This window comes from Rutilus rutilus (assembly GCF_951802725.1).
Source record: "Rutilus rutilus genome assembly, chromosome: 3".
In the NCBI taxonomy this organism is placed as follows: domain Eukaryota; kingdom Metazoa; phylum Chordata; class Actinopteri; order Cypriniformes; family Leuciscidae; genus Rutilus; species Rutilus rutilus.
In genome coordinates this window covers 8,421,075-8,445,909 of record NC_140211.1, presented here as the reverse complement: position 1 = coordinate 8,445,909, position 24,835 = coordinate 8,421,075, and the positions used below count along the sequence as shown (strand labels likewise).

General features: G+C 38.5%; 1 protein-coding gene across 1 annotated transcript in view; it reads left to right on the top strand.

Moving 5' to 3' along the window:
* Nucleotides 1–24,835, top strand: part of LOC311287436 (uncharacterized protein) — a gene marked incomplete at its 3' end in the record, with an annotated part of 45,216 nt that overhangs the window by 9,450 nt on the left and 10,931 nt on the right. Inside the window, exons 7-18 of the mRNA XM_084404305.1 lie at nucleotides 3,387–3,572; nucleotides 4,435–4,658; nucleotides 7,425–7,600; nucleotides 13,880–14,027; nucleotides 14,186–14,323; nucleotides 18,509–18,572; nucleotides 19,795–19,928; nucleotides 20,232–20,276; nucleotides 21,117–21,226; nucleotides 21,555–21,663; nucleotides 23,857–24,004; nucleotides 24,194–24,379. Of these exons, the coding sequence (XP_084260431.1) occupies nucleotides 3,387–3,572; nucleotides 4,435–4,658; nucleotides 7,425–7,600; nucleotides 13,880–14,027; nucleotides 14,186–14,323; nucleotides 18,509–18,572; nucleotides 19,795–19,928; nucleotides 20,232–20,276; nucleotides 21,117–21,226; nucleotides 21,555–21,663; nucleotides 23,857–24,004; nucleotides 24,194–24,379 (1,668 nt within the window). The remainder of the gene's footprint in view (nucleotides 1–3,386; nucleotides 3,573–4,434; nucleotides 4,659–7,424; nucleotides 7,601–13,879; nucleotides 14,028–14,185; nucleotides 14,324–18,508; nucleotides 18,573–19,794; nucleotides 19,929–20,231; nucleotides 20,277–21,116; nucleotides 21,227–21,554; nucleotides 21,664–23,856; nucleotides 24,005–24,193; nucleotides 24,380–24,835) is intronic.

Sequence of the window (24,835 nt, the reverse complement as noted above, 5' to 3'; positions counted from 1 at the left end):
AGCCAGGGGGGCAGCGTTTCATATTATGTTGAAGCTTCCCCGGGCGCCGCCATTGGCTATCAGACCATCACCTGCTGTTAGCATCCCATTGACTCCCATTCATTTTGGCGTCACTTTGACAGTGAATAACTTTACATCTGAGGCGTTTAAAGACTCCATTTGTCCATTATTTATTTCTAAAGAAACACGAAAATGTATAAAAGGCTCCATTACCTTGTGTCTTACGTTATGGCCCCGTAGAAGCAGTTTTTGTAAAAATAGGCTAACGATTGCGTCATAACCACGCGACTCTCTGTCGCACAGTAGAGAAATTACCGTGAAATTATGGACAGGAGGAGAAGCTCGCGCGCAATCGGGGGGACATGGAGGCAAAATGACAAAATAATGAATCAGAATACTTAGCAAAAGTTTCTCCTGCTCCTAGCTCATGGACACCTCCTACTCACACTCTCCGTCTCTGCAAGTTTCGGAAGGTAATGATTCAGATTTCTCTTGGCACAGCTACTAGAAGACAGACGGGTTGCTCACGTCACATCTACGTCGTCAAGCTCAGTTTGAATCTGCGCAGTACGCTCGACCATCAGGAAGTTAGTGCCTCTAATTGACTTCACTTGTCTCCGTTGAATCCAATGGGGTCGCTGTGTCCAGTTTATATACTGTCTATGTTCCCAGCCTGTCAGTAATGCTCGGTTTAGTTCCTGTCTCTATGAAGCCCCTCCTTCTGAAAAGTGCAGTGTGCTCTGATTGGTCAGCTATACCAGTGTGTTGTGATTGGTCAACCGCTTCAAGCATGTTTGGAAATGTCCCGCCTCCTATCATAACCATGGGTTTCAGCCCAAAAAAATATGGACGTAGTGTCCGTGATGTCATCCGTAGGTTTCTGAAGAGTTGGGCAGAGCCGGCCGTCGCCATCTTGGATAAACGAAAATGGGCAAAGAGGCGGATTAGCTGAGGTGACGTGACGGCTAACAGACAACAGACAAACGGCTAGTAGTCACAGCAGCGGCAATCCACCTGTCACTCAAGTGGCCACGCCCTTAAGTTAATTATGCAGAACTTTATGGATTAAAGGGATAGTTCACCCAAAAATGAAAATTAGCCCATGTTTTACTCACCCTGAAGCCATCCTAGGATAATACGACATTCTTCTTTCAGACGAATACAATCGGAGTTATATTAAAAATTGTCCTGGCTCTTCCAAGCTTGATAATGGGAGTGAATGGCTGTCCATTAAGTCCATCAAAGCACATCTATTCATGATTGAAGTGCTCCACGCGTCTCCGGGGGTTAATAAAGGCCTTCTGAAGTGAAGCTCATAAAACAACTAGCTTCTGGTTGTACGTCAAGTTCAAGTGTTACTCTTTTGGCGTAAATCGATGCGTACGGCCGTCTGACGGAAGACAGTTATTTTAGTCGATAAAGTTTTAAATATGGATATTTTTCTTACACGAACACATCGCTTCACTTCAGAAGACCTTTATGAACCCACGCAGAGCCGTAGAGCTCTTTAATCATGAATAGATGCACTTTGATGGACTTCCAAAAACAAACAGCCATTCACTCCCATTATCAAACTTGGAAGAGCCAGCACAATTTTTAATACAACTCTGATTGTATTCGTCTGAGAAGAATGCCATATACACCTAGGATGGCTTCTGGGTGAGTAAATCATGGGATAATTTTAATTTTTTGGTGAACTATCCCTTTAATATAATTTAAACGGAGGGGTAAAAAAAAAAGCACCCCCTCACAGTTGTCATGAAGGGCAAAATTAGCTATAAAGACCACTTTTTGTACCAGGCTGTAAACATATTTTTTTCTGCTGTAAAGTTGGGCATTTTAACATGGGGGTCTATGGGATTGACTGTTTTGCAACCGGTCTCTAGTGGCCAGTCGATGAATTGCAGTTTAAGTCTCTTCCGGGATTCAAGAGAGAGACAGGCAGGTTTCCGCTTGGTTTCAACACACTACAAACTAACTCAACCAGGCCTCATCCCTTTATTCTGCGTATGCCTTGGGCAGGAATTATTTAAATGAGGAATATTGTGACGTGTTTGTTCCTGGAAGAAAACTCAAGACTACAATGGAGGCGTTTCAGGGAGTTGACAGTGACAGTGACAGTGACACTGATATGGAGAAGAACTGCCTTTGCAAACCATTTTCCTGCTTAAACAGCAACATTACACACTAAAGAAAGTTGAACATGTTAAGTAGTATAATAGGTCCTCTTTAATGGGATGTTTTAATACACTTAATACTTGAAAAATGTTATATTTAAAAAAAAAAATCACCTAATGACTGGTTGATTGCACTCAAAATGGCAATGTTGTGTAAAGTCATTGTATTGTTTGCAGAGGCGGACAGAGTACACAGCTACATTACTTGAGTAAAAGTACAGATACCCCTTGCTAAATTTTACTCAAGTACAAGTAAAAGTACTACAGTCAGATGTCTACTTAAGTAAAAGTACTAAAGTACTTGTTTTTAAAAGTACTTGAGTATCAAGAGTACAAGAGTACATTTTCTAAATATTGCATTACTACTGCCACAGTGCTTACATTGGTAAACACAGCAAACACTTGAAGCGAAAACTATCATTAACTTGTTCAGAAAATTGAAATAGTCTGGCGAGGTGGGGCCACGGGTTGGCACATTCCCGGGATGCGATTTTTTTTTTTTTTCAGGATGGTAGGGGAAGACTCATGAATATTCATTAGGGAAGTCATGCCTGATTGGTCTGATGACCTGCCCCTAACCCCACCCCTAAACCTACCCGTCACTGGGGGTCTTATGACCTCCATAACCCCGCCCCTAAACCTACCCGTCACTGGGGTTAAGACCAATCAGGGATGACTTCCCTAATGAATATTCATGAGTCTTCCCCTACCATCCTGGGAAAAAAAATATCGCTCCCGGGATGGACCTGCTGCGTCTTCATCCATTGTTTCGCCCATGGTTTCGTCTCTTATCTAAATCTGACCATGGAGTTGACTTTGGCGGAAAGCTGAAGGTGATTGCTGATAGGCTGTCCCAATCAGTGGCACCTGCACAATCCAATCACATTTGAGAGGGTTTCCGAGATGTTGCTTTTTTCCTTTTTTTAATTTTTTTTTTAGAAGAAGTAACGGGTACTCACAGTTATGGATAGAAATGTAGTGGAGTAAAGAGTACAATATTTGCCTCTCAAATGTACTTGAGTAAAGTCATGAGTACTCCCCAAAAATGATACTCGAGTAAAGTACAGATCCCTCAAAATTGTACTTAAGTACTGTACTCAAGTAAATGTACTCAGTTACTGTCCGGCTCTGATTGTTTGAACACTACACCTACACACAGAGACAAACACCATTTTGTTTTTCTCATCATCATATCTTCTGTCATCCCAGAGAGTGGAGAATGGCACATTCGTCATAAGGTTTCTCAGAAGAATATGCGAGAGGACCTGTATGAGGACATCACCTTCTACCTGATCATCGAGAGGAAGCCCATGTATTACGTGTTTAACATCGTCGTGCCCTGTATCCTCATCACCATCATTGCCATCTTTAACTTCTACTTGCCACCTGATGCAGGTAAAGAGTCTTTGCTCTGTTTTTTTTTTTTTTTTTTTTTTACTGATGCCAGGATTGGTTAAAATATTTTTTGTCAAATCCACTTTAAATCCGTGTTTTTCGTGTTTTGCATTTTGCTGCATTCCAAAGTCCAAGTTTGGTGAACTCTGAGCTGCGAATTCGCATCACGTGGAGACGAGTGACCTGTAGGAGGACAATATGTCTCGGCGTGACCCCTTGGCTGAATTATTAGAATAATATTTTTGCAGTAAAGTCGAGTAGATTGTATATTTTTTTTATTACTATTTGTTATATGTTGAATTCATGTTTATAAAAACGACGCTTCGGAGCGTGACGTCAAGTCACGACCGTTGCAGTGTCTCGTGCTCAAGGTCTAGTGTGACCGTGGCTTTAGACTGGTTGAAGACTAGACGTCCACTTGTCCAGTCTTGAGATGACAGGAGCTTGGACAAGAAGTTGAATCACATACTCTGCTGTTGTAAAGAGCAAACCTGCACGATCGGGCTGTTGTTAAAATGGTCGTTCAACACATCCGCCAATATAAATAACTTTTTATTAGATTGAGGTTTTATTGACCTTGAACTAATGAATGTCCAATTACTGCCCATTATAAATAGATCTTTTACCTGCATGGATAAGCTCCTGCTACAACAAGATCAATCTTTCAGTTCTACCAGTTAAGAGTGTAACAAATAATGAAGGGATCATTAGTACAAGCTTATTGCACTGCTTATACAGTCTGGTCTATTAATTCCATTATATAGAACAATTAACCTAATCACAAAAAAGCACATTAAGACTCTGTATAAGTATGTCTTGTGTATGCACGAGTAGATCAAGAGGAGCTCTCTTTTCTTTTCAGGGGAGAAGATGGGTCTTTCAATCAACGTACTGCTGACTTTAACTGTCTTCCTGCTTCTGCTGGCCAACAAGGTTCCAGAAACATCTCTGGGTGTTCCCATTATCGTCAACTACCTGATGTTCACCATGATCCTGGTCACCTGCTCCGTCATTCTCAGTGTTGTGGTGCTCAACCTTCACCATCGTTCCCCCAACACACACCAAATGCCTCTCTGGGTGCGCAAGGTCAGTACAGGAGACCTCCAGTCAAAGTGTCAGAGAAGGTCTCAGGCCCTGTTTACTCCTGGTATTAAGATGCGTTTTGGTTGACCGGATCACAAGTGGACGACGATAAATACAGGTGTAAACGGGGTCTAAAACGTTTTGAGCTTGTCCACCTTCGGCTACTTCCAGAGGTAGATGAAAACGCGTTAAACCGGATTGCTTTCGTAGGGTAAACACTCATGTGATCGAATGTGTTCAAACAGCCACAAAAGACCGTCTTCTCTCCGTCTACTGACCTCATGCATAACATTATGGGAAGCAGCTAGCCAGACGGGATTTAAAATTTGTCAACTGAAGACGAAAAACGTACCAAGCACAATGTCCTCTCACCATTCCTGATTTCTAACACACACACACACACACACACACACACACACGGCTGATCTTGCGGCTGTCAGAGCAGAAACTAAAGCTGATGCTCTCTGTGTGTTTTTCAGTCGTCTCCGGTCGTGTTCATATGTAAATTACACACGCTTATTTTGTCCTTTAGATCAAAAGATCTGAAAAGGTATTTGAACTCAGCTTTCAACAAACTAGAATTTTGATCTATGAAGTTATAGTTAAAGGTACACAATGCAACTTTTGTCCCTTTAGCGGTTAAAAAAACAAAACTGCATGCATTTTGCAGAGGAACATTGTTGCTTCGGCACTGTGTGGATAAATATGATTATACTGCTCATAAAACATTCACTATAGGTTTAAGAGATATAACCAGATTAGATCTGGATCCAAGGATCTCAAGCTGACCAGCTGAAGTCGTTACTGTATCTTTACCCATTAATACACACGGCACTTCCTTGAAAATAAATTCCAGCACAGCGCTACAACAACCATAATGAAATGAGCCTTCACAATAGATAATGCGTTATAATGAACTCTGTTAGAGAGCTATATATGACAATTTATATGTTCAATAAAATACTTTACTCATATGTTGAGTAATAGAAACACCATCATCTCTGCGTTGCTTTTACAACATTTCAAATCCTTCAGTTCTTGCCATCTCCGAAAAGCCAAGTCAATGTTGATTCTTGTTTTATTACGAGCTCTCGTTCTCTTTCTCCAGCAGACTCTCCTCTGTCCGCCATTTGTTTAAAACGAGTGATTCTTGGAGGATGGAGATTTAACTGCTCAATGTCAACCTTTCTCACTTGTAAAACTAACCTCTGCCACTCTCACACCAAAGTAGACGGAGAAACTTCTCTACATTTACGGATGTGACGAGACACACACGCGCCAGTGATGGATGTTCGCGATTTCCTGCAAAAACCATCCCCAGTCTAGACATATAAACACTTATAATAGGCTTACCATTGTGAATCAGGGTAAGACAAAAACACATTTTGGGAGAAGGATTGGTGATGTATTGACTCATTACTTACATTTAGTTCATTTTGAAAAAAAAAAAGTTCCATAGTGTATCTTTAAAGTCTTTCTTGGACCAGAAATGTTTCTCAATTTTTGGTTGAGAGTTAAGTAACCATTAGCAAAACACAAAATCAGCCTGCTTTTGTAATGAGATGCACAAACTTTTGTGGAGTCAGCGGCTTTCAACAAATTGAGGGCTACATTGTTAAAATGACAGATGCAGAAAACATTTCCATTTAGCATTTTCTTTTATTCCCGGACACTCCAAAACAACCCTGTCGGCCAATTACAAACTTATGAAAAAAGGATAAAAATGTTGAATAGATAAAGGCTAAAAATAGGAAATTCAGTTTAGCAAACAGACTGTGCAGCAAAATAAAAGCATCTTTTCAAAAATCAGCCTATTATGTTAGACTATTAACCTTTATCGATGGCTGTAAGCTCGACATTATTTAAAATTATTAGAGTCACGGCTTCTCCATCACACCACAGTGACCCTTTTACACCTTCTATTCACACCCGTCTCAAGCACAACCCTACATGTATTTCTGAAGATTATATATTGCAGCATTTCTTTATTCAGATTCAGTTCAGTTTTGCAGGACATTCACTCGTAACAGCAAGGCCATGTGAAAATAGACACGTGATGCTAGGCTGAAAGATGATGTGCTGGGCGAATGCAGTCTGTCTCTTTCTTTTAGATCCTTTGTGAAGTCATGCAGAGGAAGCGAGGACTCAGCCATCTCTACACAACTCAACACTCAGTTTTAAGAAGCACTGTAGTGCTTTTAATTAAAGGGATAGTTCACCCAAAAATGTAAATTAGCCCATGATTTACTCACCCTATGACATTCTTCTTTCAGACGAATATAATCTGAGTTATTTAAAAAAAAATTGTCCTGGCTCTTCCAAGCGTTATAATGGGTGTCAATGGGTATATATTTTTTGGAAGTCCATCAAAGCGCATTAATCCGTGATAAAAGTGCTCGAAACGGCTCTGCAGGGGTTAATAAAGGCCTTCTGAAGTAAGAAAAATATCCATATTTAAAACTTTATCGACGTCAGACGGCCGTACGCAAGTCTTTTCCACTTCCATTTCATGCAGACTTTAATTTTCAAACCCTACATTTTCATTGCTGCCTGACATCTATAATAAATATATCTTTTTTATTATATATAATAAAAATCCAGTGGACTTGCACTGAAGGAGGGGCCTTTAAGTTTGCACTAGCAATCTCCCTCCACTCACACTTTCTTCAGAACACGTAAATGTGTTTCTGCCGTTTTTGAAAGTCTTTATATTTCCGAATTAGAAGAACTTGAGGTTTAACGGGCCTGTTTTTACTGCATTTCTTCTAGATCTTCATCCACATGTTGCCTCCATACCTGGGGATGCTGCGACCCAAAGTAGAAACCCCTCTGTTTCTCGAGAAACCTTCCAAAAAGGAGAACATCCAAGCCATCAGCAGAGTGGCAGATGAGTACTTCATCCGCAAGCCCAATAACACCAACTTCCTCTTCCCCAAACCCCACAGGTGAGCCTCTGGGGTTATCAGAAGGTCTCAGATCATTAGGGTCATGGGTCAGACGGGTCCGTGAGAATGGAAGGGAGAAGATAGCTGGTTTTAGGGGTGAATGGATAGGCTGCTTTCTGGAGATAAGTGTCACCACTTGCGCACAGGTGCAGAATATATTATCTATGCAGTAATGAATCTATATAAGGATTCATTATGATTATTTTGGAGGCACCTGTAAAGACCCAAGACACATTAAAAAATCTGGGACTCAAACATCTAAACCAAACAAAGAAGTTTGAAAGTGAAAATGAACTATGTTAATATCTGCACTATATCTAGGTCACTACCCAGTTAACAAGGAACGTTCTCAGAACATTCTGGCAAGATTCTCTCAAAGTTATGAGCGAACATTATTCTAGTAACTTTAATAGAACTTTTTAACGAAAGTTATCTGGTTTTTAATAATGTTCTCAAAACATTAGCACAAAAACATTATTTATGTATCGCTCATGGAACGTTTTTTAGCGCAATTTTCCACCGGACAAAATTGCGATTGTTAACTCATGATTTCTCTTCTGCGCACCAATCTTGCACTTCTATCTACTCCTCAACCAGACCACCTAGAGACTTCGGGTTTTCGGCATTATGTTAAGGAAGGTCTAATCTCGGGAACGCACAAAAAAAATCCAGGAAAAGATTTTGGATTTCCTGGAAATTCCAGAAAAAATTCCGTTTTTTACAAATTTCTCGGCAACCATAATAGCTATCGAGTTGAAACAAATTGCAATCGATAGCTTCTAAAATTTACAATAATATTAGAAAAAAAAGATTTGATCAAAAATCTTTCCTTTATGCTTCAAAAATTGAATTTTGAGCGTTGTGATCCCATGACGTGAGAAAATTGCGCTAAAACACTCACTGAGTTTTTATTACTTGTTTTTTTTCATTTAGTTGAATGTTCTTTTGACTTTTTTTATGTTATACTTGTTACAGTACTTTATAATGTTCTCTAAACATTCTTTAATGCTCCATTTTCTGTTTGCTAAATTAGTAACTGGAATGTTCCCTTAACATTCGCATGACCAAGAAAAAACTGGATGTTCAGAGAACATTGAAAAATAATGTTTTTATAACTTAAAGTGAACGTTAGCAAAACATTCTTAGAACATGTCTTTGTTAGCTGGGGAATCACATCACTAAATTTGTAACATTGATCATGTGACTCTCCTTGGAGTTCATGCAAAAAAAAAATGTAGGCTGTTTAATTATAAAAATGCTAAATAGAGGCACTAGTGGTCTCAGACTGTGTGTGTGTGTGTGTGTGTGTGTGTGAGAGAGAGAGAGCATGGCTGAACGCTTTAGGGTTTGATTAATCCTTTACTCTCTCTCACACACTTTAAATCATCTCAACCAGGGAATTTCTCTGTGTGTATCTGGGGTATATGTGTATGTGGAGGGTGTGAAAAAAGGGAAGAAATCATCACTAAAATAATAACGATCAGCACAAATGGGCTCTGACACATTAGACCTGGCCTGCATCAGGCTCAAGAGAGGAGGGAGGAGAAATCGCGACAGGACAGAAAAGATGAGGAAGAGAAATTCGATGAGGCAGTGGTATCTTGCTTTTTAATTGGTTTTATAGCGTGTTTTGGCAGCATTGCCACCATGGTTTAGTCAAATTAGTCTTTCCTGATTAGTCATCTGTGTCTGTCGATGTACAGAGTGAGGAGGGAGGAGGATGAAAGAAGAACAAATCTCCAAGACTGGCAGAGGATGCCTTTGACCTTTTCTTTCATTAATTTAATACTCCGCTAGTCTTGTGCAGCCACTAGCCAGACTTTGATTATTGCCATCTGACTTAATCAGGTCAAGATATGTAAAACATATGCTGCAACCATGGGACCACAGTTTGCTTTTTAATGCGAGATTTTTAATGTTTTTTGCTCACCAAGGCTGAATTTATATGATAAAAATACAGTAAAATCAGTAATATTGTGAAATATTATTACAACTTAAAATAACTGATTTCTATTTTAAAATATTTTAAAATGTAATTTATTCCTGTGATGCAAAGCTGAATTTTCAGTCTTCACTGTCACATGATCCTTCAGAAATCATTCTAATATGATGATTTGCTGCTCGAGAAACATTTCTTATCATTATGAATGTTGAAAACAGTTGTGCTGCTTTAATATTTAATAGAACAGAATTAACTGAAATCGAAATCTTTGACATACTATCTTTACTGTCACTTTTGATCAATCGAATGCATCCTTGTTGAATAAAATATGTCATTTCTTTCAAAAAAACCAAATCGTACTGACTCCAAACTTTTAAATGGTAGTATAAATCTGAACTCCATCATTCCACAATATTAGACTGGCACGATATTGCAGTCAAATAATGCTGCCGTACATCAGTTATACTGATGACATCAAAGACATTTGTGGAAAATTCATTTTAGACTTTGTTCAGAACTTCTGTTTTTTCCTAAATGAAATATACTAATTATTTCACTGAACGATTCAGTGCCATGAACCTTGCAAACTTGGAAAAATCCAGTGATTTAGTTCTTCCTCACTCATTTTAACCCTCTGGTGTTCTTCCTCGAATAACTGATGAAATATTGTGCTCACTGACTCCAGAAAGTAACATAAGCCAGTAAATCAGATTGAGGCTTGCCATTCTGGATATGCATCTGATTGTAGCTAATGCTTTTGATTTAGTGAAAAAAAAAAAAAAAATTAAGGATATTTTTAACAATCTTAACAATATGCTATATTTTTTTATTTATGTTTTATCATCTGCTGTGAGCTCAAACAGTAGAGCGTTGGCACTTGCAACGCCAAGGTCATGGGTTCGATTCCCAGGGAAGGCAAGAACTGATAAGAATGTAAAAAATGTGTACCTTGGAATGCAATGCAAAGCCCTATTCGCACTGGATTAGTACTATCTGGGGACCTCGTGCGACTTAGAAATTTCCCCCCCACATCTGAATTTCATGTGGCGCATTCGCACGGGATAAGCCTGTGATTTTACTCGAATTTACTGACTTATCTCCCGGATATGATGTCAATAGGCTATTGCTTGGACATGTCTTGTCGTTATAGGTCTAGCTGTATGATATATCATAAACAGAAGAATGTTCCTTACCGCATTCTGCTATACATGTCATCCATCTCCATCTAATCATGGTTTTCAGCTTTCTCTTTCTGCAAATTGTGTAGTTGTATGGTGTAGCCTATAGTGATGTGACCCAGCACCCAAAATACTATCAAAACAATCCAACGCAGCCTCCATTCTTGCGAAAAATGGATAAAAGGCGCACAGGAAACAAAAACCTTGAAAAAAAATGATATACGACCCGCCAAATCACAGAGATGCCGATTCGCACGGGACTAATATTATCACAGGACCTCTGTGTTCGGTGAAATATAGTAGGTCATTTGCGGGGGAATTTTTACTTTACAAATCACAGACATGGCCGATTCGCACGGGATTAAGATCACAGACAACCTCAGCAATTATGACGAATGACTAGAGGTCACCAGGTAATACTAATCCAGTGCGAATAGGGCTTAAGTCGCATTGGATAAAACGCATAAATGTAAATGTGATCATGTTAATGCTTTTCCGGGCTCTAAATGAAGGTACACGCTAGATGTTAAACACACTCCTCTGCTGGGTTAAAGCTTTCCTCTGCTCTCTTCTCCCGATCTGCTGGTCTCTCCGCCCGGCATTGACGTATGTCTCAGTCTAATGGGGTTCCTCTCGGGTCACTGAAGCTCACTGGGGAACCACAGACTACCTGCAATGAGCTCCTGTTTCAGCACCTGAATACACAAACACAGACGAGAGCGGCGAGGAATGAAGAGTCACACTGACCCCTTGTGGTGGGATGGGGAGGTGAATATCTGGAAAATTGATGAGGAGCAGTGGGAGAGAAAGAAAGAGAGGGGATTCATAATGAAACAGATGTTAGTGAACAGATTCTCAAAAGAGGAATGCAACACATCAGCGGTGATAAGCATTTCATCAGCACATTGGAAGGATTTCATGGGTGGGTGGTTACACCATCAGCATAAAACAGATTTGGGGAGAAAAAAGAGAGATTATGACTCAGAGTGACTGACTGAATGATTGAGTGAGGGTTTTACATGAAAAACTAAGTATGACAGTAAGTGAATGAGTGATTAAATGAATGAGTTAAAGCGATAGTTCACCAAAAAAATTAAGATTCTGTCATTAATTACTTTCGTTAATCGTCGGAACACAAATGAAGATCTTTTTTGATGAAATCTCTCCGATCCCTTTAGTAACAGCTACGCAACTGACACTTTGACTCTTCCAAAAGTTCATAAAGAGATGGTAAAACTAATCCATATGAATTGAGCAATTTAGTCCAAATTTTTTGAAGAGACACGATCACTTTATATGAAGTTTTTATACGTCAGTCAGTCCTCATTGGAACGGGTCACCTTGACACAGGAGTTTTGAGAAACTGCCTCTTTTTCTGCTGTGGGATTATGTGGACACACGCACACACGCACACACACACACACACACACACACACACAGCAGGAATGGTGCACAGCCCAATGCATTCTAAGGCTTTAAATGCTTCCACCCTTTTCTCAAGGACAAAGTAATCAGATCCACTGTGGATTTAGACTTGCTGCCTGAGGTTTCACTCTGTGTTCATAACTTCCCGATACAAATTTACTGAGGTCAACCCTTACACTTCAGAAAATAAGAAGATATTTAAAGGAATAGTCCACGCAGAAAAATGGAAATCATTTGGTCATTCCAAACCTGTGTTACTTAAATGTTAGTAACCAAACAGGTTCAGTTCCTATTGACTTGGATATATGGATAACAAAATATAGTCTATTGGACTATCCCTTTAAGTTTAAGCATGTTTTACTACAAACAATAAAGTTACATTTTATATTACATGGATTTTTTTCAGATGCTTTTATCCAAATGCTACTTGCATTACATTCAAAGTATATATTTGAACAGTTCATGCATTTACTGGGACTGAAACCTATGACCTTGGTGTTACTAGTGGCATATGAAAATGGTTCATATGTAACAGAACATTTCTGGTATGTTTGTACAAACATTTGAAGGTAACTATCACTACCCTGAAGCAGAAGTATGTATTTACAGTAAGTATGTTCAACAGGACCTTGTGCTTGCATTCTCATCAGTGTGTGTATGTTTATATAGAGCATGTTTCTGGGCAGTTCACACATAAAACAATGCCAAGCCTGCCCCGAATTGAATAAATCAGTGTTGCAGTCAGTGTTGTGGAAAGTTACTGTTACAAGGGATGTTACAATATTGCGTCACTCCCTAAAAAAGTAACTAATTACATTACTTAGGAACTTGTTATGTGTTGCGTTACTTTCTTGCTTGTTTTGTAATAACAAAAAAAGTTATATTTTTGGCCTTTTCACATGAAAAGTGAATAAATGAATAAATTCACATCTTTACAGTAGAGGGCACTGCTCAAACAAACCTTTCAGCTTTCTTCACAAAAGAAGAAAGTTCAACACTCATTTTAGCTTATTAGTATGGCTGAATTGGATCCTCGAAGGTCAGCAGCAAAGACATTGGTTAATAAAGTGAGATTAAATGCATAAAGTGCATTTGTTTTATTTAACATTTAATTATTGCAGGTTTGTGTAATCTGAGTTTGATATTTTAAGGAATTCTGAGTCTGTTTAGTGCAAGTGAGATGAGTAAATGCTCTCATTCAGTCTAGAACTACAACCATCTCATGTTCACACACAACGCCTCTACACTCACAGTGTACTCACGAATTCTCTCAACAAAGCTGTCAGTCAATACATTTGCGTTACTTATTTGAAAAAGTAACTTTGATGTAAATTTAAAAGTAATGCATTACTTTACTAGCCTGGAAATCCAGACCTAAATCTGAAAGATTAATGGTCTGGCATCGACTAATGAATTTCGGCCAGCTCGAGGGGCGGCACCAAGCATGCATTTGAAAATCTCACTGCACGCAATTGGATAACACTACGACCAATCACAACAAGCCCCATACGCTTAGCTACCAGCGGAGCTAACTGGTAGATTAGACTCTTGCCGTATCCAGTCGGAAAAACAGCAAAAACGCACTTCTTGCAAAGGAACGATTCGAGCGCCGTCTTCTGTTCCTCTTTTAGATAAAAAGCCAAGTCTAACTCGTTCATTATAGCGGCCAAAGCCGTTTCAAACAACTGGTGTTCATCCATAGCCATCTTGCAATGTTTACTTCCTGTGTTGCAGGTTCCAGCCTGATGGTCAATGCACTGACCTGAGGAAGTTCATTGACGGACCGAGTCATTTCCTCAGTCTTCCTCCAGAGCTCAAGGCAGCCGTGGAGGCCATCACTTACATCGCAGAGCAACTGCAGGCCGAGAAAGACTACGAGGCTGTAAGTCAATTACAATCATAACCAGAACCATAGGTTTACTTTTCCTGCTTCAGAGCTCTCGAAATCTTTACCTTCCCTTCGTTCTCACTGTTTTCCATCTCATTTTTCTCCCCTTCTCTACTGTCTCTCTTCTTTTCCTCTTTCTGTCTGTCTCTCAGTTGAAGGAGGACTGGCAGTATGTTGCCATGGTGGTTGATCGACTCTTTCTCTGGATCTTTGTGGTTTTTACCACCGTTGGGACGCTGGCCATTTTCACTTATGCCAGCTTCAATACCACTCCCACTGACCCCTTCCCCTAAATCTGTCATTCTCTCACGCCTTGAACCTCACAAACATTGGCATGTGATGTGTACAAAAAGAGCACAGCAATTCATTCACAGAATATTTCCATTAAGAAAATGGATGGATGCGTCTAAACAGCTTTATTATTGCTGAGTTCAGTAGGATTTTATACAATTAGGTCTTAAGCATTGATAATCAGAAATGTTTCTTGAGCAGCAAATCAGCATATTATAATGATTTCTGAAGGATCATGTGACACTGAAGACTGGAGTGATGCTGAAAATGTATTCTTTGATCACAGGAATAAATAATGTTTTTAAATATATTCAAATAGAAAACATTAAGTGTAATAATATTTCTCAATATTACTGTTTCTCAAACTTTACTGTATTTTTGATCAAATAAATGATACTACTTTTAGTTTTTACAGAATAAAAGTGGTCACTGCGGCGGCACCTTATCAAATGGTACTAATATGCACAATTTAGATACTAATATGCATACTTTATAGGAACTATTATGTATTTTTAAGACAATAATATGCACCTTTTAGGGGTAAATATGGTACAAAGGGTTACCTTTAGAAAGGGTGCCGCCCCAGTGACGGCTTTTATACCTTTTTTTCTGAGAATGTAGTCTACATGCATCTATGCATGGTGTGCAAGACATTTTTTGATACCCAGTGTGAAGTGTGCTCTTAAGTGTGTGAAGGCTGGTCTAGTCATGATGTTTTTAAAGAACGTTTTTATGTGATGAATAAAGAGCAAAGGTGTTCAGGTGTTGTTTTTTTTGAGAATACAAAAACTGTTACTTGCACCGTGTTTGTGTGTGTGTGTAGCTCAGGTAAACCCTACATTATGGAGACATTTTGTCACAAAGATGGCCATATCTGAAATCCCTGTCCTTGTGGGGGCATTTTTTGGCCCCCATGATGAAAACGGCTTATAAATCACACTAAGTGATGTTTTTATAAAAAAAAATACGTTTTTTCTAATGGGTAGGGTTAGTGTAAGAGGATAGAATATACAGTTTGTACAGTTTAAAAATCATTATGTCTATGGAAAGTTTTATGGGGACTTTCCATAGAAACTGTTTTGGAAAAGTGTGGCTGTACTTCTGAGGGCCAAATACCCTCAGCTATATTGATGGGAAGGTTTTGGGGTTGGGCTTTGGTTAGGCAATAGATAATATCATTACCCTGATATAAAATCAATTGAAGTCCATGCAATGTCTTCACTAATATCTATCTCAACATTTTGATTGCAAATAATATATCAATAACATGTTTTTGAATGAGAGTCAGAGAGGCGGGGTAAATCAAATACATAGAGGGATCACAGTTGAGAGACCATTATACCATACCTACAGTATATAGACACTACAGAGAGAAGATCAGGGGTGAAGATCATTGAGTAGATCAGGGGTGATTCTAGGATTTCAATCATGTATGGTATGTATGGTATGTATGTATTGTTTGTATATGTATCGCGTGTTGCTTTTGGATTTATTATAAAATGAATATTATAATAAATGTTAGCAATTTTATTGCACTGAAGTATGAAGTTTAGCAAGAGTATATGAAATAAATGTAATGAATAAATGAATAGCCTGAATATATAAGCCCAGATTTAAAGTGGATTGGAAACCGTCTTTAACTGCTCCCACATCATATTATGTAAACTACATTTATGACAATGAACTATACAGATGCAGATATCATAACAATCTATCAATAAATGCAGACACGTTGTTCTCTGCTTTTGACGCTCTCACTGGATAAAGCCCTCCTAAAATGAGCCTAGTGACACCCCTGGAGTAGATGCAGGGAAATGTTTTTATATATATATATATATATATATATAAAGCCAGATCTTTCACTGCCCACACTAACTCTGTGCAGCTTTGGGTTTAAGGGTGTTTTGAATGAAATATTTTCAGAGGAGATGTTTGTGTGGCTTGTGTTGCACTTGTCTGAGTTTAATTTACAGCCTGTTTGGCTTACAACAGTTGTCTAAAGCATGTTGACTGTGGTCTAAATCAATAAACAGCCGTTGCTGCAATGATTATCATCACTAAAATGTGACCCTGGGTCACAAAACCAGTCATAAGTTGCACGGGTATATTTGTGGCAACAGCCAACAATACATTATATGGGGCAAAATTATAATATAATATAATATAATATAATATAATATAATAGCATTTTAATTAATAGTAAAATTCCATCAAATTGAACTGAATAATCCTTAAATATTATTCAAATTATGAATTAAGAATGTATCTTAATAAAACATTTTGTATAAATCTTAAACTTTTTTTAAAACTTTCTTTTTTTAAATGTATGAATATGAATCACAAACTAAATGGTCCATTCCCTTCTTCCATTAAGATTTATACAACATTTTTCATTAAGGTTTTTATTTTATTTATTTTTTACTCATTTACAATTCTTAATTCAAAATATGAATAATATGTAAGGATTAATCAATTCAATTTGATAAAATTTTTACTATTAATTGAAATGTATTAATCTTAAAAAAGACTTATAAACACTCTAAAAAATGCTGGGTTGTTTCAACCAATGTTTGGGTCAAATATGGACCAACTCAACCGTTGGGTTAAAACATTAATAAAAAAAATGTAGACCAATGGTTGGGTTTGTCCATATTTGACCCAAACATGGGTTGAAACAACCCAGCATTTTTTTAGGGTGAAATGTTTGTGTGTGTAACCCAGATTTGTTTGATGCCGGAGTGATTTCTGTTCACAATGCACGTTTTTCGCTCAACGCGCTCTGATTACCTTCCGAGATGGTCATGATAAAATTACCCTCAAAAGGGTTATACTTTTTTACATGTTCAACTTTCTTTAGTGTGTAATGTTGCTGTTTGAGAATGAAAAAGGTCTGCAAAGTCCCTCCAGCGGGAGTTATTCTCTATATCAGTGTCACTGTTTCTGAACTCCCTGAAACGCCTCCACTGTAGTCTTGAGTTTTCTTCCAGGAACAAACACGTCACAATATTCCTCATTTAAATAATTCCTGCCCAAGGCATACGCAGAATAAAGGGATGAGGCCTGGTTGAGTTAAGCCCTTTTCGCACTGGATAAGTATTACCTGGTGACCTCTAGTCACTTGTAATAATTGCGGAGGTTGTCTGTGATCTTAATCCCGTGCGAATTGGCTATGTCTGTAATTTGTAAAGTAAAAATTCCCCCGCAAATGACCTACTATATTTCGCCGAACACAGAGGTCCTGTGATAATATTAGTCCCGCGCGAATCTGCATTTAGTTAGTAGTGTGTTGAAAATGGCGGTTATGGAAAGAGGCGGGACATTTCCCAAACACATTAGAATCGTTTGACCGAAAACAACACAACACACTGGTACAGCCGACCAATCAGAGCACAATACGCTTTTCAGAAGGAGGGGCTTCAGAGACAGGAACTAAACAGAGCGTTACTGACAGACTGGGAAGAGAGGAGCTGCAACAATGGAGAATATGGGAAAAAAATATGTTTTTAAACATTTAAGCATGAAAACCTCTTCTATTAGAGCCCAAAAACTAAATCAAGACTGTAAAAGGGCATAAAATGGCATCTTGTAAACTTTAATTAACTTAAAAATGGCAAAAGGTACTTACTAGAGTTAGTGTATAATTACATATTGGGCTATATTGAGAACAAGTGTGAAAGGGAAGTCCCCACACAAAGTATGCCAGCAGTGTAACAGTACATGTGTGTGTATGAGAGTATGTTCAATTATGTCCTATCTCACCCTGCGGAAAGGAACAGTCGTGCCCACCTCTTCCCTTTGTTCTCCCACAAAAATATCCCCTCTGCCACACACACACACACACACACACACACACACACCATCAACAGGTGCCTGATCAGCGCTGCCACAGATTCCAAACACATTCTTTTCTCCCTCCCATAATTCTTTGGCCTCCCGACCAATCACGGATACTGCATTTCACAAGTCAGGTTGCAGGGAGGAGAAAAATTATCAGGTGACCGTGTCAGGGGTTTGTCGGAAAGGTTCGGCCCTGCAGCCGGTATCGAAATGACCAGAATCACATCGGGCTGTCGGTTAGTGAGAGCGCAGAGACTGTGGAGCGGGATATGTGAGTTTGAGCGAGTTTGTTGAGGTGTGTTTGTACACGGTGGCAGTGGTGAAGGGACCAAACTCTGGATATACAGCTTGTGCTTAACATGAAGACTCTGCTTTGGGTCCTGTGGATCTGCTGGCTGCTGACTCTCACAGGTAACACAGATCGGGAGGTGTGTGTCCTTTTGTTAAGGGAAAAGAGCATTTGTGTTGAAACAATTACACGACCCTTTAAAGGTTTGGGGTCCATGAGTTTTTTTTACAAATGTCTCTTTTCCTCACCAGGGCTGCATTTATTAAATACAGTAAAAACAGTAATATTTTGAAATAATATTACAGTTTAAAATAACTGTTTTCTATTTGAATATATACATTTTCTTAATTTATTCATGTGATCAAAAGATGAATTTTCAGCATCATTACTCCAGTCTTCAGTGTCACATTATAATCACTGCTCGAGAAACATTTATGATTATTATCAATGTTGATAAAACATTTTTTGGATTCTTTGATGGATAAAAAGGTCAAACCAACAGCATTTATTTGAAATGTAAAAGTATTTGCTTTCTCTTTTGATCAATGGAACATTCTAGCTGAATAAATTCCTTTCAAAAACATTTACTGACTTTTTAAACAGTATAAAATTACAGAATGTATGTATATGTGTGTGTGTGTGTGTGTGTGTGTGTGTGTGTGTGTGTGTGTGTGTGTGTGTGTGTGTGTGTTTATAACAGTGTGCATTCTTCTTAATATTTATTATTAAAAAATATGTATGATAATACATTTTGTATATTTACTACATATGTGGTTACAACTGATTTTTTTTATTTATTTAATATATTTGTTGTTGTTATTTGTTAACGATCGATCGATCAATCTAATATTATGAATAATGATCTCGTAATTTGGACCACTTTAAGACCTGATGCACAGATCCATTATACTGTTACACGTGTGTTTTCTTTCTCATCCATGTGTATATATATATATATATATATATATATATATATATATATATTAAAATGTATTATAAAATATGAAAAAAAAATCAATTATTTTTGCATTGCAGTAGGTGGTCTAGTTTATCAGAATAGACGTCATTGAGGATAGTAACAGGTGTATATGTCACCATTGTGTGTCAGTTATGTGCTTTGATGAACTGTGACTGCTTCTGCACATTTGACCTTGTAATAAGAAGACAAAGCAAGCGGCGCTGAGGCCAGTGGCTCTGCATGCTGAAGTGGGTCAGAAAACCCTTTCATGACTGAAGAGAGTTCAGTGCTGGGCTTATTTTGATAAAGAAACATGGAGAGGAAAGGAGTTAATTACATGCCAAAATAAAACAAGCGTGTGTCTGTGTGTGTGTGTGTGTGTACAGGGGCGTCCGAGGCTGAACGGAGGCTACTGGAGGATTTGTTTCAGGATTACAACCTGAAGGTGCGACCGGCGCGGACCTGGAATGAGCGAGTGATGGTCCGAGTGGGAATGACTTTAGTACAGCTCATCAGCTTGGTATGACACACATAACACACACACACATCTGATCCTATCTTTATTCATTCTTTTTTTTCCCCAAAGCATTTCTCTCTCTCTCTCTCTCTCTCTCTCTCTCTCTCTCTCTGTCATCGCTCACACAGTTTGTGTTCGGTGATTTTGCTGCCTCTGACCCACTGGTTCAGAAACATTTCCCTGACATTAGAGGAACATTAGCGCTCCAGCTTTCCAGTCATGCATGCAGCATTAGCTTTCATATGGAGGACTGACAGCATGACACACTCGACACACACTAATGTCTCTATCTCTCCTGTCTCGCAGAACGAGAAGAATGAAGAGATGACAACAAACGTGTTCATGAATATGGTGAGAGGCAGAGCGTTTATCTCATCCCTTCTAACCGCTGGTTATTTTACGGCTAAATTGACTTGTCACTTTTTATATCTGCGAGTAATTCCTGGATTTAAATTCCCTTTTTGTAAAACTGTCTCATGTGCTTTCTTCTGATGTAGAGCAAATAAGTGTGTGTGTGTGTGTGTGTGTGTGTGTGTGTGTGTGTGTGTGTGTGTGTGTGTGTGAGAGAGAGAGAGAATGTTTACTTAGCTAAAAGGATAAGGTTTGGGGATAAATTTGTTCCCAAAATTATCTGTCAAAATTTAAGGGACAAGGGAATATCCTCATATATAAATGAGATATCCTCATTGGACATACCATTAAACCTAATATACACTACCGTTCAAAAGTTTGGAGTCAGTAAGATTTGAGAAAAACTAAACGAAATTAATATTCAGCAAGGATGTTACAGTAACTTTTACATTGTTTTAAAAATATATATTTCAAATAAATGCTGTTCGTTTGAACTTTTTAGTGTTTATGGTTGTATCACGGTTTTCACAACAACTGTTTTCAACATTGATGATAATTATAAATGTTTCTTGAGCATCAGATGAGAATGATTTCTGAAGGATCATGTGACACTGAAGACTGGAGTAATGATGCTGAAAATAATAGGAATAAATTACATTTTTATTATATATTATCTCACAGGAAAACAGCCATTTTAAATTGTAATAATATTTCACAATATTACAGTTATTCCTGTATTTTTGGTCAAATAAATGCAGCCTTAATGAGAAAAAGAGACTTTTGAATGGTAGTGTTCATATATAAGCAGTTTGCATGTATGTATCTCTCTCTGTTTTCCAGGAATGGATCGACTACAGGTTATCCTGGAATCCTGAGGACTACGACAGTATTGACGTTGTGCGGATTCCTCCCATAAAAGTGTGGCGTCCAGACATCTACCTAATCAACAAGTGAGAACATCCTCATATAACGCCACACTGACAACATTTTTTCCTTTAAAAAGCATGATTTATAACAGGACACCTGCCACAAATTTCTTTCTTTGTTTATATGAACTGAAAACAAATCTACCAACAAAATACATCTATATTCAAGATACGCTGTTTAGATATTTATACTTGACAAGAGAACATTTTTGCAGTGCAATTTAATAATTGTTTAGGAACTTGCTAAATCCTAAGCAGCCAAAATCAAATAGGTATTTGGTTTAAATGACACTAAAGCATCTAAACTGCTGAGGGCACATGGACTGTGCGATGTTCTCCCTGTGTTTAACAGTAATGATGGTCAGTTTGACGTGGCTCTGTATGTGAACGTGCTGGTGAGGAGTGATGGGACCGTCTCCTGGTATCCGCCTGCCATCTACCGCAGCTCCTGCTCCATAGAGGTACATGTAAACGTCTTAGTGTTCACACATTAGAGGAATGTTCTGGGATCAGTTGAAGTAGACCAGAGCCCGTCTACGGAGAGCCTGTCCACTCCCTATTAAGCCCTATTGTACCGAATTTTGGTTGTAGTACCACCAGAGTTCCACTGGGGGCGCTCGCCATGAGTGCAAAATGAATGGGAGTCAATGGGGCTAGACAGCTAAATTTGTCTCTTTCACCCGATTGCCGTTGAGAAATCTCAGATGTGATTGTAGATTTTGCAAGTTCAACATGGGTTTTAGGTCGAAAGTTGAATGAACGAGTACTTATGTCCTTTCGATTTCTTACAGGTTGAGTTGTTGTTGCCCATAACACGCTAGCATTCTGCTAATGACGTCAGCATTCTGACGTCATTGACGTTTTGAAAGACTTTTTTAAAGCAAATAAGTGACTCTAAAAAATCTAACACCAAGCAATGTGTAATTTCTTTGCATCTCCTTTCGAATACAACATTCAAATTACTAGACAAAAAATTATATCCTGAGAAAAGTGGATTTTGAGGGGTATACCGCCATTGACCTCCATTCATTCTGCACTCGTCCTGTGAGCGCCCTCATATGGAATCAGAGTGGAACTGCAACCAGTTCAGAAGCCGGAAGTGTAGTGAGAGTGAAACTTCTCGCCATATTAGACATTCTCTGAGTAGACTTCCGTTGAATGAACGAATGTCACACATTTTTGACAGAATCAAAGAAACTATTGTTAGTTTAACTTGTACTGAACCTTGAACATTGACTGTTGGCATTTCACTGATTGAAATGGCTAAAGCTAGGGTGTGCAGTTTCAGAGGCTAGTAATAGCAAGCTAGCTTTGAAAGCAGAAGATCCCAGCCTCTCTTCAGAGCGTCTCAAAAAGCCACGCCTCCTTCAAAACGCATGAACGCCTGTTTACATTCACTTTAGACGATATCAGAGTCTGCAAAGCGTCACGACATTAAGGCTGCGTTTACACTGCGAGTCTTTTTACACCGCAGACAATTTTCATTTGATGATCACGAGGGAGAGATCGTAAGTGTGAATTACCTGCATGCGTCTGTATGTAATAGTGAAGCTTGTTAGTTTATTTACAAACACAGTAATGTAGCTTTCTAAGGAAGCTTGTTTCCGCCAGAGAATTTAAAAAAATGTGTTTACATCTCGCGAGTTTATTTCTTGCAATTGCGAATTTAAATCTCACAATTCTGACTTTATAACATGCAATTCTAACATTTCTGAGAATTGTGAGATATAAACTTGCAATTGTGAGTTATAAAGTCCAATTATGATGATAAAAAAAGAACAAAAAATTCTCAAATTGCGAGTTTATGTCTCACAATTCTGACTTTACATCTACCTATTGCATGTTATAAAGTCAGAATTGCGAGATATAAAAATGCAGTTCTCAGAAAATGCAGTCTTTTTTTCCTTAGAATTGGACTTTATAACTCACAATTCTGGCTTTATGACTCGCAATTGTGACTTTATATCACGCAACTCTGAATAGCGAGATGTAAACTCGCAGTTGTGAGAAAAAAAGTCCGAATTGTGGCAGAACCCGTCACCCTCTGGAAACCAGATATACGTGTTTTGACGCTTAAATTAACTCATGTCTCAAAACATTACAATAATATTGAACTTTAACAACTTACAGAGCTCTAGTTGTAACACCTGACTGCTACAGATTCATTTCGGCGTTGATAGTGTTGCCATTGAAAGGTATAAATCCGGGTGGAACGTCACGGGTTGCCATCTCTTTTAACTACGGTAGTTATGGCGTGAACGCAGTATAAGCTTGTTGTTTTGGCTCAGGAGGAACTGTAAAAGGTTTCTGCTGTTTGTTTGTGGCGCTCAGTGACTGACGTCTGTCTACAGCTCTGGATAGCCTCATAAAACACTCTGATGTCTGTGAGAGCAGGTGCGCAGAGGTATGGAAATAAATATGTTGACATCCAATCTATCCTCATTCCGAATGCAATGATTGGACGAACGTTTTTTGGACCTGAGACTTCCACAGAAGATATATGTACAGTTTTTAATATTTAGACCACTTGTGCTATTGAATGCTTTCAGAGTTTCGACCAATATAACAAAACATTTCCTACTGTAGCTTTAGCTGTTGTTATTGTATTGTCCTCGCTCGTTCATGTCACTGTAGTTTAAAGTTGTGCTCTATAGGTTGCATACTTTCCATTCGACTGGCAGAACTGCACAATGGTGTTTCGTTCCTACACGTATGACTCCTCAGAAGTGGACCTTCAGTACAGTCTAGATGAAGATGGCAACGAGCTCCATGAGATAGTTATTGATGAGAACGCCTTCACTGGTTAGTGTACTTCCTCTTAAATGTGACAACTTCCTGTCCAACATCATAAATGACGCAAGAATGTTCAGTAAATATGTACATTTATAATAATAGTTTACGGTTGCCAAGCAATGTAGCAGCTCTGCATATGGCACACTCTCTCCTTCCTTCTATCTCTTTTTCTCTCACTAGTCCTCTCTCTTCCCTAAGAGAACGGCGAGTGGCAGATTTGTCACAAGCCCAGCAGGAAGATCGTCCAGGAGGACCTGTACGAGGACATCACCTTCTACCTGATCATCGAGAGGAAGCCTCTGTTCTACATCATCAACATCATCGTGCCCTGCATCCTCACCAGTGTGCTGGCCATATTTGTCTTCTACCTGCCACCTGGCGCAGGTGCCCATCTTTAATTAGAAAATCAATACCATGACTGTTTTATGTTCAACTTTGCCATTTTATGAAACACGCTGACTATTTAAAAAACACTACCATTCAAAATTGTATGTTTTCTCTTATGCTCGCCAAAGCTGCATTTATTTGATCAAAAATACTGTAAAAACAGTAGTATTGTGAAATATTTTTGCAATTCGAAATAGCTGTTTTTCTATTGTAATAGATCTTAAAATGTAATTTATTCCTGTGATCAAAGCTGTATTTTCAGCATCATTACTCCAGTCTTCAGTGTCACATGATCCTTCAGAAATCTCTCTAATATGATGATTTGATGCTCAAGAAACATTTCTGATTATTATCAATGATAAAAATAGTGCTGCTTCATATTTTTATGAAAACCGTTGATACATTTCTTTTAAGGATTCTTTGATTAATAGAAAGTTCAAATGAATGGCAGTT